General features: G+C 54.1%; 1 protein-coding gene across 2 annotated transcripts in view; it reads left to right on the top strand.

The window, feature by feature from the left end:
- Positions 1 to 12,551, top strand: part of ADARB2 (adenosine deaminase RNA specific B2 (inactive)) — a 568,492-nt gene extending 555,941 nt beyond the window's left edge. For both annotated transcript variants that reach the window (XM_034929862.3, XM_003827767.6), the window contains 2 exons: positions 4,510 to 4,688; positions 6,180 to 12,551. In XM_034929862.3, the coding sequence (XP_034785753.1) occupies positions 4,510 to 4,688; positions 6,180 to 6,356 (356 nt within the window). In that variant the 3' untranslated portion in view covers positions 6,357 to 12,551. The remainder of the gene's footprint in view (positions 1 to 4,509; positions 4,689 to 6,179) is intronic.
- The last annotated feature ends 691 nt before the right edge of the window (positions 12,552 to 13,242 follow it).

Below are 13,242 nucleotides of genomic sequence, written 5' to 3'. Positions count from 1 at the left end.
GTCCCAATGCTGGAGTGTCCTCAGGAGACATCCCAGGACAGGGAGTTACCTCCTTGAGGGTGATTCAGGCTGCGGGGAAATGGAAAGAGAGTGAAAGCGCACGAGGCCATGGCCCTTCCATGTCGGTGAGGAAGAGATGGCCCTCCTGGAGCCTGGGCACCTGCTGCGGGAGGGCTGGGCCCCAGCGTGGGAAGAGGGCCTGGCTGCTGGCCGCACTGGAGAAGGAAACTTCTGGTTCCTCAGAGCAAGCAGCCCGCTCCTGACTGCACTTCCTCTCACCATGATGGATCTGTCCCATGGAAAGAGTCATTAACGGCAAACCTAATAGTGAGACTGACATGAGCATCCATGAGCATCCGTCTCTCTGCACATTAGACTCCAGGGATCTGGGCCGTGGTTCCCGCTCCACGGGCGTGATCAGCTGCAGATATTAGTCACAGCGATGTCAGAAACTACTGCCTGTGTGAGTATTCAGGAAACATCCCAACACTATCTCTCTATGGAAGGTTTATTAAAAAAAAAAAAGACAAGAAGGTAGAAGAAAAAAAAAAAAGGACTGCTATTCTTCCAGGCTGCCTTGGGAAGTTTTTCTTTTGCCAGCAGAACACAGAGGGGAGCAGACCCTTCCCTAGAAGCTCAAAGCGTAAGCACATGGTCCTCTCCCCTGCAGAGGATAAATAAAGGGAACAGAATGTGTTTTCCGTGAAAGGAACAAGGAACTGACCTTTGCTTGTTGGTCGGTTCCTACGTTCCCTGGACACAATTAGGTGATTGTAACTAAGTTGGAAATGTTCCCTGTGATCTAACTAGAAAGATTTTTGATCTGTGTGACTTGGAGAGCACGAAACAAACTGCACTTGGCCTTCAAATCCTCCTTCAGATGAAAACAGCAGCATTCATAGCCTGGGTGCTCCAAAAGTGCTCTTATTTGCCTGGTTTGATCTTCACATCACCTCGTGAAGCCGAGAAGTCACCTGTCACAGAGCGGTAAGTGGAGGATGACCTCGGGCCACAGAACTCCAGCCACCTGGTTCCTGGTCAGCGGGAGAGGCCCCTGGGGTGCGTTTTCCACCTCCGGGGTCATGGACAGGCTTGGATATTGAAGATTGCTCCTGGGTTTACACCACTTTCTATGTTAAACAGTAGCCTGCGGGGCTGTTGTAGTTAGAACTGAATGATTTACAGTGTGATTTACGTCATCACAGGTGAGCTGAGATGTTATTTACAGCAGACACTATCCTCCCTGTGCACATATGGACACATGGGACCACACCCTGGTGAGAAGAAGCCCCCGTGCAAGGCTGGACGACCCCGCAGCCCACCCGCCAGCGCCTCCCTCGCTGCCCCACCAGCTCCTTCCTTCTGTCCCCGGAGTGTGGAGCAGTGCACATGCTGGGTTCACACCCACGTCCTCACAGCTGCCTTCCCGGTGGTGTTTGGGCCTCGTCATGCCTGGCAGCCAGGAGCATTGGGAGGAAGCCCCGTCAGACGGCAGCTGGCCAAGGGCTAGCAGCAACTTGCCCACATCATCCTCCGCAAAGAGAAAGGAGAGGGGCACAGGCCGGAGCCAGGGCATCCTGACAAGGAACCAGGAGGTCCTGTGTAGACAGACCTCAGGCTCCCAAGGCTTTCCTCTGAGTTCAGACTTTGCAGCTTGGCACCTCAGTGGTTGGCCCTGATGGTCATGGAGACCAGAAGGATGGGAGCGGGAGGAGGAGGGGTGGCCACCTGGTGACGGGAGCGGGAGGAGGAGGGGAGGCCGCCTGGCGACGGGAGCGGGAGGAGGAGGGGAGGCCGCCTGGCGACGGGAGCGGGAGGAGGAGGGGAGGCCGCCTGGCGACGGGAGCGGGAGGAGGAGGGGAGGCCGCCTGGCGACGGGAGCGGGAGGAGGAGGGGAGGCCGCCTGGCGACGGGAGCGGGAGGAGGAGGGGAGGCCGCCTGGCGACGGGAGCGGGAGGAGGAGGGGAGGCCGCCTGGCGACGGGAGCGGGAGGAGGAGGGGAGGCCGCCTGGCGACGGGAGCGGGAGGAGGAGGGGAGGCCGCCTGGCGACGGGAGCGGGAGGAGGAGGGGAGGCCGCCTGGCGACGGGAGCGGGAGGAGGAGGGGAGGCCGCCTGGTGATGGGAGCGGGAGGAGGAGGGGAGGCCGCCTGGTGATGGGAGTGGGAGGAGGAGGGGAGGCCGCCTGGTGACGGGAGTGGGAGGAGGAGGGGAGGCTGCCCAGTGCGCGCAGATCAGGGTAGTGACTGCCTCTCCCAGTGCCCGGTCATCCCTGGCCTTGGTGGCTGGCTCCTCCTGCCCAGGCGGCCCCTGCCTAGTAGGACAGCCACAGCGGCCAACGGGCCAGATTGTCCCTCCCGGCTCTCGGCGTGGCAGCTGCCACCATGAATCACTTGAAGGAAAAAGGAAGAGCTGACATGAACGGGATTCGCTTGGGTGTCCCACATCACCTGTCCGTGGCCAGCAGAAGCTCGCCAGGTGACTTTCGAAGTGGTTGGCAAATGGGCCATGTGCTCAGTCTGTCCACAGAGCTCAGGCTCGTGGATGAAGCTGGGAGCAGCAGAGGATCTGGGGTCTGTGGCTGTGCAACTCTGTAGTGAGTGGGTCTTCCCCGAATTTAAATGAAGCCTGCTTCCAGGAAGGTGTTATGAGCTGTGCTACCACGTGACGTGGGGACAGCTTCCTCCCGGGAGTCTGCTATGGCGGGAACCCACTCGCACCAGCTCAGCCCACCAGGTCTTTGCTCTCAGACCAATGCTGACACCTGGGCCTCTCCACCAATAGCCAGTGGCTTCCCAGGGACCTGAGCAGGCACTTGGCTGGCCTATATGCAATGCCCTGGCCAAGATGCCAAGTTCTTCTCTGTAGGCGCCGCCATCTCACGTGATGCATGACGGGCCCCCGAGAACTCAGGGGCCCCGCTCCCCTCCAAGCACCACAGGACAGCAGGCCAGGAAGGCAGGAAGGGCTGGAGAGGCAGAGCTGATCTGCGAGGAGGCATGAATGAGAGGGAGACACCCGGCCAGCTGGGCTTGGGGAACGCGTCGGGTAGAGGCCATGCAGGTGCCGCGGGAGGTGGGAGATTCAGGAGGCACCAATGGGACAAGGGATCTTGGGTTATAAACCAAGTGTCTCAACACCACTGCTGTGAGTGGGAGCCTGGACTCCCTGCCGACTCACTTTTGTGTGGACCATGCATCTTCCTATGAGACTCTGAGCAGAGACAGGGCCAAACAGCACGTGCCTCCCCCACCGCCCATGGACGTCTGAGGGCCACGTCCACCATGCTGGGTCCATGAGGAAGCCCTGGGCATGGGAAGAATTGGGCTTTGTCCCCAGGACGCTGCCTCTGGCGTCCCATAGCCTGTATTCCTCTGATGCCTTCCCCACCCCGCGGGTCACATTGCCAAATGCAGCCTTCAGAAGGGACTGAAAGAGACAATGAATTGGGGGGGCTCAGCTGCACCGGAATCTCATGTGTTGGAATCCTCAGGCCGTCACAGGGCAGGGTCTCGGCAGGTGCCCCCTGGAGTTTCCAGACATCTTGTGGCAGCATGTCCAGAAGCCCCAATCAGCACAGGAGCACCTCAAGGAGTCAGGGCTGGGGCCACAGTTAGAAGCCAGAAAGTGCACCACCCCCAGCTGCAAAGCAGCTGCCACCCCAGAGTGGAGACCTCCTCATCCACCCTTCTGCACTGTGAGCTGGGCTGCAAGGACTGTGTGGTCCGGGTTAAAAGTCCAAGCACACAAGAGGCAACACTGTTGAAACGAGGGCCTCCCTGAAGATGCCGGCTCTCTCTGGACAGGACCAGCATCGTGGGCGTGCAGCCCTGCAGCTCACACAGGCACCTGAGCTTAGACGAACCCGTGCTTGGTTTAATGCCCCCCTGTCGTCTTCAAATTCTTCGTAACTGTCGAAGAAAAGGCCCCACATTTCCGCTGTGCACTGAGTCTCAAACACTCTGTAGCCAGTGCGGTTTCAGGATCACATTGCAGATCAATTGATCCTACACTCATTTCTGCCTGGTTTTTATTGTTTTGTTTTGTTTTGTTTTTCTCATCAGCTAAACTGTAAACCTGAGGAAGCCAGGGAGCTGCGTGTTGCTTACTAGCCCCGGTGTTTTGCCTCCAGCAGAGCGGGGCCTGCAAAGGTGCCTGATAAACACACTCTCAGATCACTTCCACGTGGCTCTGTTCATTCATTCACTCAACAAATATTTACAGAAGGGGGGGGAATCTGGATGGAGCTATATTATTACCAGACTATTAAAATCTTCGATTAGAAGCCTGACGCAGGTGCAGCGACGCCGTGGACCCGAGGCGGCCACCACGGTCCTGCCCAATTTGCAGCCTCCACCCTGCGGGTGACACATGAACTGGCCAGTCCTGAGGATGAAAAGGGAGGACCATTCCCACTCACACACAGGCTCCATTTCCCCACAGCTGCCCTTGGGGGAGCCCCGTGTGAGGCCAGGAATATTAACGCCCGCCTTTCCCCATCTCCCTGACAGGCGTGAGTGACGCCGAGGCGCGCCAGCCGGGGAAGTCGCCCCCCTTCAGCATGAACTGGGTCGTGGGCAGCGCGGACCTGGAGATTATCAACGCCACCACTGGGCGGAGGAGCTGTGGGGGCCCGTCCCGGCTCTGCAAGCACGTGCTGTCTGCACGGTGGGCGCGGCTGTATGGCAGGGTAGGTCACACCCATCCTTGGAGGGAAACTGGACCCAGCCAGACCCTGGCTCCAGCCCTGAGCAAGCTCTCGGGAGAGGCCAACACTTGGTCTGCAGGGAGGGAGATGCACGACACAGCGCCCATCACGTGTCCTTTTCCCAGCTGCCCAGGCCAGCAGCGTTTCCCCTGTAGGCTTGAGACCCTGCTACCCCAGGCACCACCCCCAGACCAGGCTGGAGCTGCAGAAGCAGGAAAGGAGCTCATTGCTGAACCCCTGACGTAGCCGGCACGGCACCACCTGCTTTGTTCGGGGTGTCCCAGAAGCAGCTCCTGGGGACTTTTGAAGTCGATACTATTCCCGGTTTAGATATCAGGAAACCTACACTCAGAAAAATTGTGTAATTTCCCCAAAATTTCACAGGTAATGAATTTCAGAATTCGAATTTCTCCCCAACCCCAAAGCCCAAGCATTTCCACGACATCCAAAATTAGGAGCAAGTTTCTCCTTTACAAGTAGGGATAACAGCAATATTTCTGGATTTTAAATCAAAATCTGTATCTGTATGCATTTCCAAAGCATAGGCTGTAACCAAAAACAACAAATAACAGAAAAACCAGCCAACACATAAAAAATGCCTCTCTCATTTTACCATACTTTTTAATCCAAGAAGGAATAATAGTGTTGATTTGTCAACTGGTAGAGCAGGGCAGGCATACTAATGCCTAAAATAAACGTTTTAGCCAACTTAGAGGACACTCAGAATTGCACATATTAGCTCTGAGCTTGGCCGAGACGCCCAGCATCCTGCAGCTCTCAGCCTCTGTCCTGTCCGCTCAAGGGCACTGCCCGGGTCTCCCTTCTCCTGGAGACTTGGAAGGTCAGGGAAGCATCGATGCTGTCCTGCTGAGCAAAAGGGCCCTCTCCTCTTGCACATGCTCGAGGTGACCCCCCGGTGAGTGCCTCCCTGGAAGACCCGCTGTGGGATTTGGAGCTCCCCCATGGCCCCATCCTCTTCCCTCCTGGCCTCCCTGCCCCGTGGTGGGGGTATCAGAGCTGCATTTGACCCCTGTCTTGTGTTGCTGCAAAGCTTTGCCTGGCACACCTCAGAAAGCTAACAGAGGAAACGCCTCAGCTCCATCATCCTCCTGCTCAGCCGACAACATGACTCTCACCAGCCTGCTCCCTGCCCACTGTGATGCTGTTTTAGCTCCCACTGTCCCCCTCTGTCCCCAACCCTGCCTGGAGCCCCTGCACAGTGTTCATACTTTTAATAGCAGTCAAGTTTATCTGCTCATTCATCATTCACACCTCAGATGAAGCGGGTTTCCTTGATGACTAGGTTTCCTGTGGAATTGCCAGAGGACCTGGTCACAGTTGCTCTCTGTAATAGTGGGAGAAAGAAAGGCAGAAGGCCAAGGCCAGGAGCTGATGCCTGGCATGTAAAACTCACCTAGCAGAAGCTCCTTTTCTGCTGGTGTCTGATTGGCTCTTTCTCCTTCTTGTCCGCAGCTGAGCACACGGACACCCAGCCCCGGAGACACGCCCTCCATGTACTGTGAGGCCAAGCTGGGGGCGCACACCTACCAGTCTGTGAAACAGCAGCTGTTCAAGGCCTTTCAGAAGGCTGGCCTGGGCACCTGGGTGAGGAAACCACCGGAGCAGCAGCAGTTTCTACTGACTCTCTAGACTGCGGGCTCCTGGCTGCTGGAGCTGAGCGGGACGTTGGAGGGATGGGACCGTGTCTGGGGGGCGACGTGGCGGGTCGGCCGGTTCCCTGCATTCGTTTTACTTTGGTGTCCCAGAAACACGCGAGTGTGCAATGTTTGGACGAGCAACGACACAAATTCAGAACGTGCCTCTTCCCAGATCGCTGGCCCCAGAACCCTGTCCCCCACACCCAGGGGCACACGCACTGTTGAGTTAGCGCCGACTCTTCCTGTGGAGTCTGAGGGAGGGGCTCCATTTAGGCAAAGAGGTTTTAGCTGCAGCCTTGGAAGGAGGCACCGACACGACACCAGGCAGGAGTGAGCCTCAGGCCCCGTCCCTGCACCCCACCCCTGCGTGCACCTCTTGGTGATGCTGGGGTCTCACTAGCTTGAGGGGGCACATGAAGATAAGCCACAAATGAAGAGAAAAGCCATGCCCACCCCAGCCCCAGAGAAACCAATAAGAATCCTCTATTATTTTCACTATTCATTTAGGTTTTTCTACTCCACCTCCTTTCAAAAAAGATTTAAGATGTACGACATTACCGAACACCTAAAATAGAACCAGAGAAACGAAAGCCATTCCCACAAAGTGAAGGAACAGTTTCCAAAACCCCTGCGAGGCAGAGTTAAGACCTGTGACGTGGGGAGCCTGGAAACACCCGGCCCACGCGTGCTGCAGATGTGGGGAGCCTGGAAACACCCGGCCCACGCGTGCTGCAGATGTGGGGAGTCTGGAAACACCCGGCCCACGCGTGCTGTAGATGTGGGGAGCCTGGAAACACCCGGCCCACGCGTGCTGCAGATGTGGGGAGCCCGGAAACACCTGGCCCATGCCTGTTCAGTCCGTCATGGCGTTTGGTTTATGGTGGCCGATACTAAGAGCCACTGAGGTCTGGGTTGTGTAAGGGTTAGCTACCACCCTATAACCTCCCTACCAGGTAATATGGAGACCAAGTCTTTGATCAAATTCTGATTTTTTAACTAAATTTTCGTTAGAAAGCAAGCACAAAATAAAATCAAAACAACCTTTACCTTCAGCTTGAGAGGCTACCAGCTCTCTACTCTTTCAGATTCTCCAATCAACACCTTGCAGGACAAGACCCCAAAAAAGTTCAGCTGTCAAAAAATGTAAGAGGCAGGATTCTGTGACCCTCAGAGCAGGCTTCCAACACCAGAGACCTTCAGCTCACAGTGGAGACGGGACATGGGGGCTTTAGCCCACAGCATCATCCCTGAGAGCCGAGGCGCTGTATTCATACGGGGTCAGGCTCTTTTCCAAGTATCTTTACATAATCCATGTACCTCGAGCTGCTGTCATCTCACCTCCGAGAACTCATTTCTAACATTCATCACGCTAGATAGCCAGTCTCTCATTTCTCCAACTTAAAAAATCCAACTCTGAAATTCATGACAGTGATGGCAGACGGCAAAGCATGGTGGTGTCCACCTCTGGGGTGTGGGCTTCCCGGAAAGAATCCCAGCTGACCACCCCAGAAAGTGCAAGAATAACATCGTGCTGTACATAGTCAAGTGCTATAAATTACAGTTATCATAATGAGAAGGCGGAAATGAAACTGAGTTGTAGCTATTTGTTACAAGATAATAAGAAGTAGAGATATTAGTATGGAAAAAGAAACTTTTCCTGGGATTTAAAATCAGGCGAAATTTATCACTCAAGTTCTTTTAGAAAAGAAAACAGGTACTGGAGTAGACAACTTCTTCCAGATAAAGTTTCAAAAGATACGAGAACATTTTTTCAAATAAAGGACTCACATTAATCTTTTATAAAAATCACAAAAATAAATGAAATCTTAATTCAGTGCAAAAGCTAAGCTCAAACAACCAGTTTCTATTAAGTTCTGGTAACTTGACATCACTAGGATGAAGCTTAGAGAACTTAGAGTCGAGAGGCGATGGGTGGCTCAGACGTTCGCAGCAGTCAGAAGTGAGCGCTCCCCTGAATGCGTGGGAGCACGGCCAGCTCCTGGCTGAAGTCTCCCACCCAGGCCTCAAATCACCTTCATCTGAGATGTTGGCTAGAGAAGCATATGATGCTTTGTCCCAGTGGGCTCCAAATCACGCTGTTTCTGCAGCGAGGGGGCCTGTGCTGTAAGCAGACTTCACTGTCACAGGGAAGACGCAGGGTCTGATTCACGGGACTCGGAAAGTGCTCGGCCACCCAGTGGCCAGCATCATGAAGCCACAGCTGGGGGGTTGGGATTCGTTTTGTCTCAGGCATTGACCTTCCAGAAACAACTCAGACTTTTCTGAAATATCAACATCCACATCTGGAGAAAGCCACACATTAATTCCATGCTACCCATTAGTACAAGTGTATGGATTCATGTATTAAGTCCACAGGAGACTCCATGGAAGGAGAGATTAAAGCTCTTCAGAGAAGACCGATAGCGACAGAAGAGTTTCCAATGCAGCCAGAGTGAGGTTGAGGTGCCGGAGCTTTTCCGTGGAGGGATCTGTCAGAGGGGATGTGGGCTGCAGAGGGGACCCCACGTAAGGAAAGGAGGGTCCCAGGCCCTGGGTAGTGAAAGGAGAAGGTAGTCGAGGCAGTCAAGGGTGACCCCACATGCAGGAGGCACGCCACACCAGATAACGCCACACGCAGGCTGCTCCCAACTGACAGGGCCTGACCCAGCCAGGAAGGGCCAGGTCCTAGGATTCCACAGTGCCAGGAGTGCCCGAAGGGGCCAGGTCCCAGGATTCCCACAGCCCCAGGTGTGCCTGAAAGACCCAGGTCCCAGGATTCCCACAGCCCCAGGTGTGCCTGGAAGACCCGGGTCCCAGGATTCCCACAGCCCCAGCTATGCTTGGGGGGGCCGGGTCCCAGGATTCCCACAGCCCCAGGTGTGCCTGGAAGACCCGGGTCCCAGGATTCCCACAGCCCCAGCTATGCTTGGGGGGGCCGGGTCCCAGGATTCCCACAGCCCCAGGTGTGCCTGGAAGACCCGGGTCCCAGGATTCCCACAGCCCCAGCTATGCTTGGGGAGGCCGGGTCCCAGGATTCCCACAGCCCCAGCTATGCTTGGGGGGGCCGGGTCCCAGGATTCCCACAGCCCCAGGTGTGCCTGAAAGACCCGGGTCCCAGGATTCCCACAGCCCCAGGTGTGCCTGGAAGACCCGGGTCCCAGGATTCCCACAGCCCCAAGAGTTCCCGGAAGAGCTGGGTCCCAGGATTCCCACAGCCCCAGGTGTGCCTGGAAGACCCAGGTCCCAGGATTCCCACAGCCCTGGATGTGCCTGGAGGGGCTGTGCCACCTCTGCAGAGATGGAAGGGCTGGTGTTGAAGCCTGAGGATTTCGCCCTCAGGTCCAGGTCAGAACATCCCAGCACCACTTTCAGGCCAGGTCTGCCCTGCAGTTTTGACCACTGAATTGGTCTTAAGAGTGGCCACCCATTCTCCTCCAAGTGAGGGGGCAAGACACAAGTAGGGGACGGGTCACTTTCTGTCACCCTGAAAATACGCTGGGCACGACACAAGTAGGGGATGGGTCACTTTCTGTCACCCTGAAAATACGCTGGGCACGACACAAGTAGGGGACGGGTCACTTTCTGTCACCCTGAAAATACGCTGGGCACGACACAAGGGGGGCTGATGAAGTCAGGCCTGCCCCTCCAAGTCCACCTCAAAATCACCGTCTGGCTTCCCCGCACTTCCCACCACCTGACACCGCCAAGCCCCTTGCTTCAGATTTTCTGTGGTCTGTATTCATACCCTTGCTTCAGATTTTCTGTAGTCTATATTCATGCCTGCTTAGGCCCCTACAAAAGTCCTCATAAAACCAGCACCACCTTTATCTGCCTCCAAAACACACACTGCTTTCCCATCAGGAAGATGAGCAATGTGGTTTCTGGCCTGGTTCTTAGTCAAAAAGTTAGTGTCTGGTGGTTTCTGGCCTTTTTGCAGGACGGGGCCCAGGGAACAGCTGCGCGGCCAGGCAGCCTCTGCTGTCCACCTCCAGCCCCGGTTTTGCAGCCGTGTGTGATGTCAAGGGATAGAGTTAGGGTTTCTGTGCGTTTTGTTTTTGCTGAGGAAAGGATGTGCAGGTCGATAGCTATTGTTTCCTTTCCATTCCTGTGATTCTCTTTACATCTGTATATATCTATCACACCATGCTGACTTTGTGATGAGTCCTGTTCCTCAGAAACATCAAGCTGGGTTCCTTTTCAAAGAAACACACAGATCATATTTCTCCATCTCATTTTGTTTTCACAGGGAGCTTTTCTTATCAACAAAGTCACATGCTTTTTTTTTGGATATAATGTTTATCACGTCTGGAGAGCCATAAACAGTAAATACAGAGGATATCAATGCCCAGAATAGTTAAGAGTATTTTGATGAAATCCTATTTTTAGATAATAAATTTCAAGATGTGTCTATAGTATATTGTTTAAAACAACTGAAGACATTTGAGACGTACATAAAGTAGACATTTTTAATTTAGGGAAACTTATATGCCCTTTTTTAAGAAGCCATTCTAATAAAAATAATCTGACTAATTGGCCCAAAATACAGTAAGTATCACTTTCTAACAGAGACCAAAGGGAAGCTGAGAGCCTTTCCTTTTACGTACTGCCGTTGGATCGCTGCAGCCGCCTCTCACAACACCCAACAGAACCCGGTGAGGCTCTGTGGGCTTCCCGCGGCCCTCACGGAGGCTGCAGAGTCCCCTAGTCCATGTCAGGGAGCCGCCATCCCACACACCTCCAAAGCCTGTCCTTGCCTGCGGTTTTTGCAGAGCTCGCGGTTGGAGGTGGAAATTTAGAAGCCCTGTGTTGCAGGAGAGGCAGTAGCACCCCCAGGCAGCTCTTAGCAGGGACAGACCACCCCCCGCCTCGCTGGTATTTTAGGGTCTTTTGGTATTTTGCCACCGTGTGGGGCTAGGCGGGCGGCTGGAGGACACGGTGTAGGCCTTGCCGCTGTCTGGGTTCCTCGCCACTGCAGGAGCAGGGCTGTTCCTGGAAACACTGGGCTGCTGGTGGCCCGTCAAACTTCTCCCACAAATTCTGAATCCGAGAAAGTGAAGGAAGGATGGTGGGGAAGTGAGGAGGCAGGAGCAGAGGCCACAGGGACCGACCAGAGATGCAGTGGAGACAGAGGAGCTTCCTTCTCAGGCTGTTTCTGGGAAGCCTGAGAGGCGGCCGGCAGCACCCTCCGCTCACTCTCCCCTCAGCCTCTTCGCTTCCCTTCTCAACCCTTTCTCTCCTCCCCGCCTCTTCCCTTTCTTGCTGTCTTGTTAGTCCCTGTCCCAAAACTCCTGGCTCCTTTGTTCTGCTGCCGTGGCCCCCACCCAGGAGGAGGTCTCAGGCACCATCCCCGCCACAAGGGATCCACACAACAGGTTCATGCTGGGGCTGGGGGAGGCCCGCTGGGTTCCTGATGCCTTGTGCACAGGGAGTTGCTGCAGTCATTTTTGGACTCTCCTGAATGTGTCCACATGTTCTGACCTCCCACCAGAAGGAACGCTGGTGGCCACATCTCTAGAGATCTATTTACTTTTTTGAGACCAGCTTATGAGATTGGCTAATTTTTGTATTTTTGGTAGAGATGGGGTCTCACCATGTTGCCCAGGCTAGTCTCAAACTCCTGGCCTCAAGTGATCTGCCCACCCCGGCCTCCCAGAGTGCTGGGATTACAGGCATGAGCCACCGCGCTGGCCTCTAGAGATTCACACCAAACAATATCACTCCTGCGGGAACCGTAGACAGATCAAACCCTGGTGAGAGGAACACTTTATTTCCCAACTCATCATCCTAAGCCAAGGTTGGAGGAATGAGCATCCCCTAAACACCAAGGCGAGATCACCCGGGTCCCAGTGCCTCTTTTCACACAGGCCCTAGATTTCTATCTCTCTGCAGTTTATGCATCAGTAAAAAATCTCTCCCAGTGTGCCCCGTTAGTTTTCAGCATTTTGTAAGCAAAATGAACTTAACACATAGTAATTCTAATTGAAGGTATGTACATAAAAAGCATGATTGAATGGCAATATTGTATCAATGGATGTACATTTGTAATATTTGTAAAAAAAAATCCAAAACCTTAAAATATGAATTTACATATGTTAATTTGCCTCTAAGTTCTATAAATTGCACTTCAGTGATATCTAATAAGTGAATGTTTCTGTTAAGTGAATAAAAATATTCAGTAAAATTGTTCTTTCCTGGGTTGTTGGGCCTTTTTCATCAAGCAAAGTTCTGGGGGTCTCAAGACTATATAATGTGTCCACCCACCCCAAAGAAGGGACACAATCAGCTCTAAAACCTTTTCCTGGTCAGGCGCAGTGGCTCATGCCTGGAATCCCAGCACTTTGGGAGGCAGAGGCCGGCGGATCACGAGGTCAGGAGATCAAGACCAGCCTGGCCAACACGGTGAAACCCCATCTATACTAAAATACAAAAAATTAGCCCGGCATGGTGGCGCATGCCTGTAATCCCAGCTACTCGGGAAGCTGAGGCAGGGGAATTGCTTGAAACTGGGAGGCGGAGGTTACAGTGAGCTGAGATCAGGCCACTGCACTCCAGCCTGGTGACAGAGTGAGACTCCGTCTCAAAACAAACAAACAAACCCTTTTCCTTTTTCTAATAGTTACATCAACTAGTGGCCTCTGCCTGAGCAGCAGTTACTAGCCCGACATTAGCCTTACAGATTTACTGTAAATGAACTCATAACAGCACAGGGCCGGAAGTGAAGAGAGCTCCCTTCCAGCCTTGAGCCCGCTTCTCATTAACTGCATAAAATGAATTAATCACTGCGTGCGTGACTTTGCGCCTCAGTTTTCTCACCAGTGTGTGAACACAGCCTTAGCCTCCTACTTCCCAGGGCTGCTGAGGGAGGCTTGAGGGGTTGA

This window comes from Pan paniscus, chromosome 8 (assembly GCF_029289425.2).
Source record: "Pan paniscus chromosome 8, NHGRI_mPanPan1-v2.0_pri, whole genome shotgun sequence".
Classification (NCBI taxonomy): Eukaryota; Metazoa; Chordata; class Mammalia; order Primates; family Hominidae; genus Pan; species Pan paniscus.
This window is presented reverse-complemented; position numbering and strand designations above follow the sequence as displayed.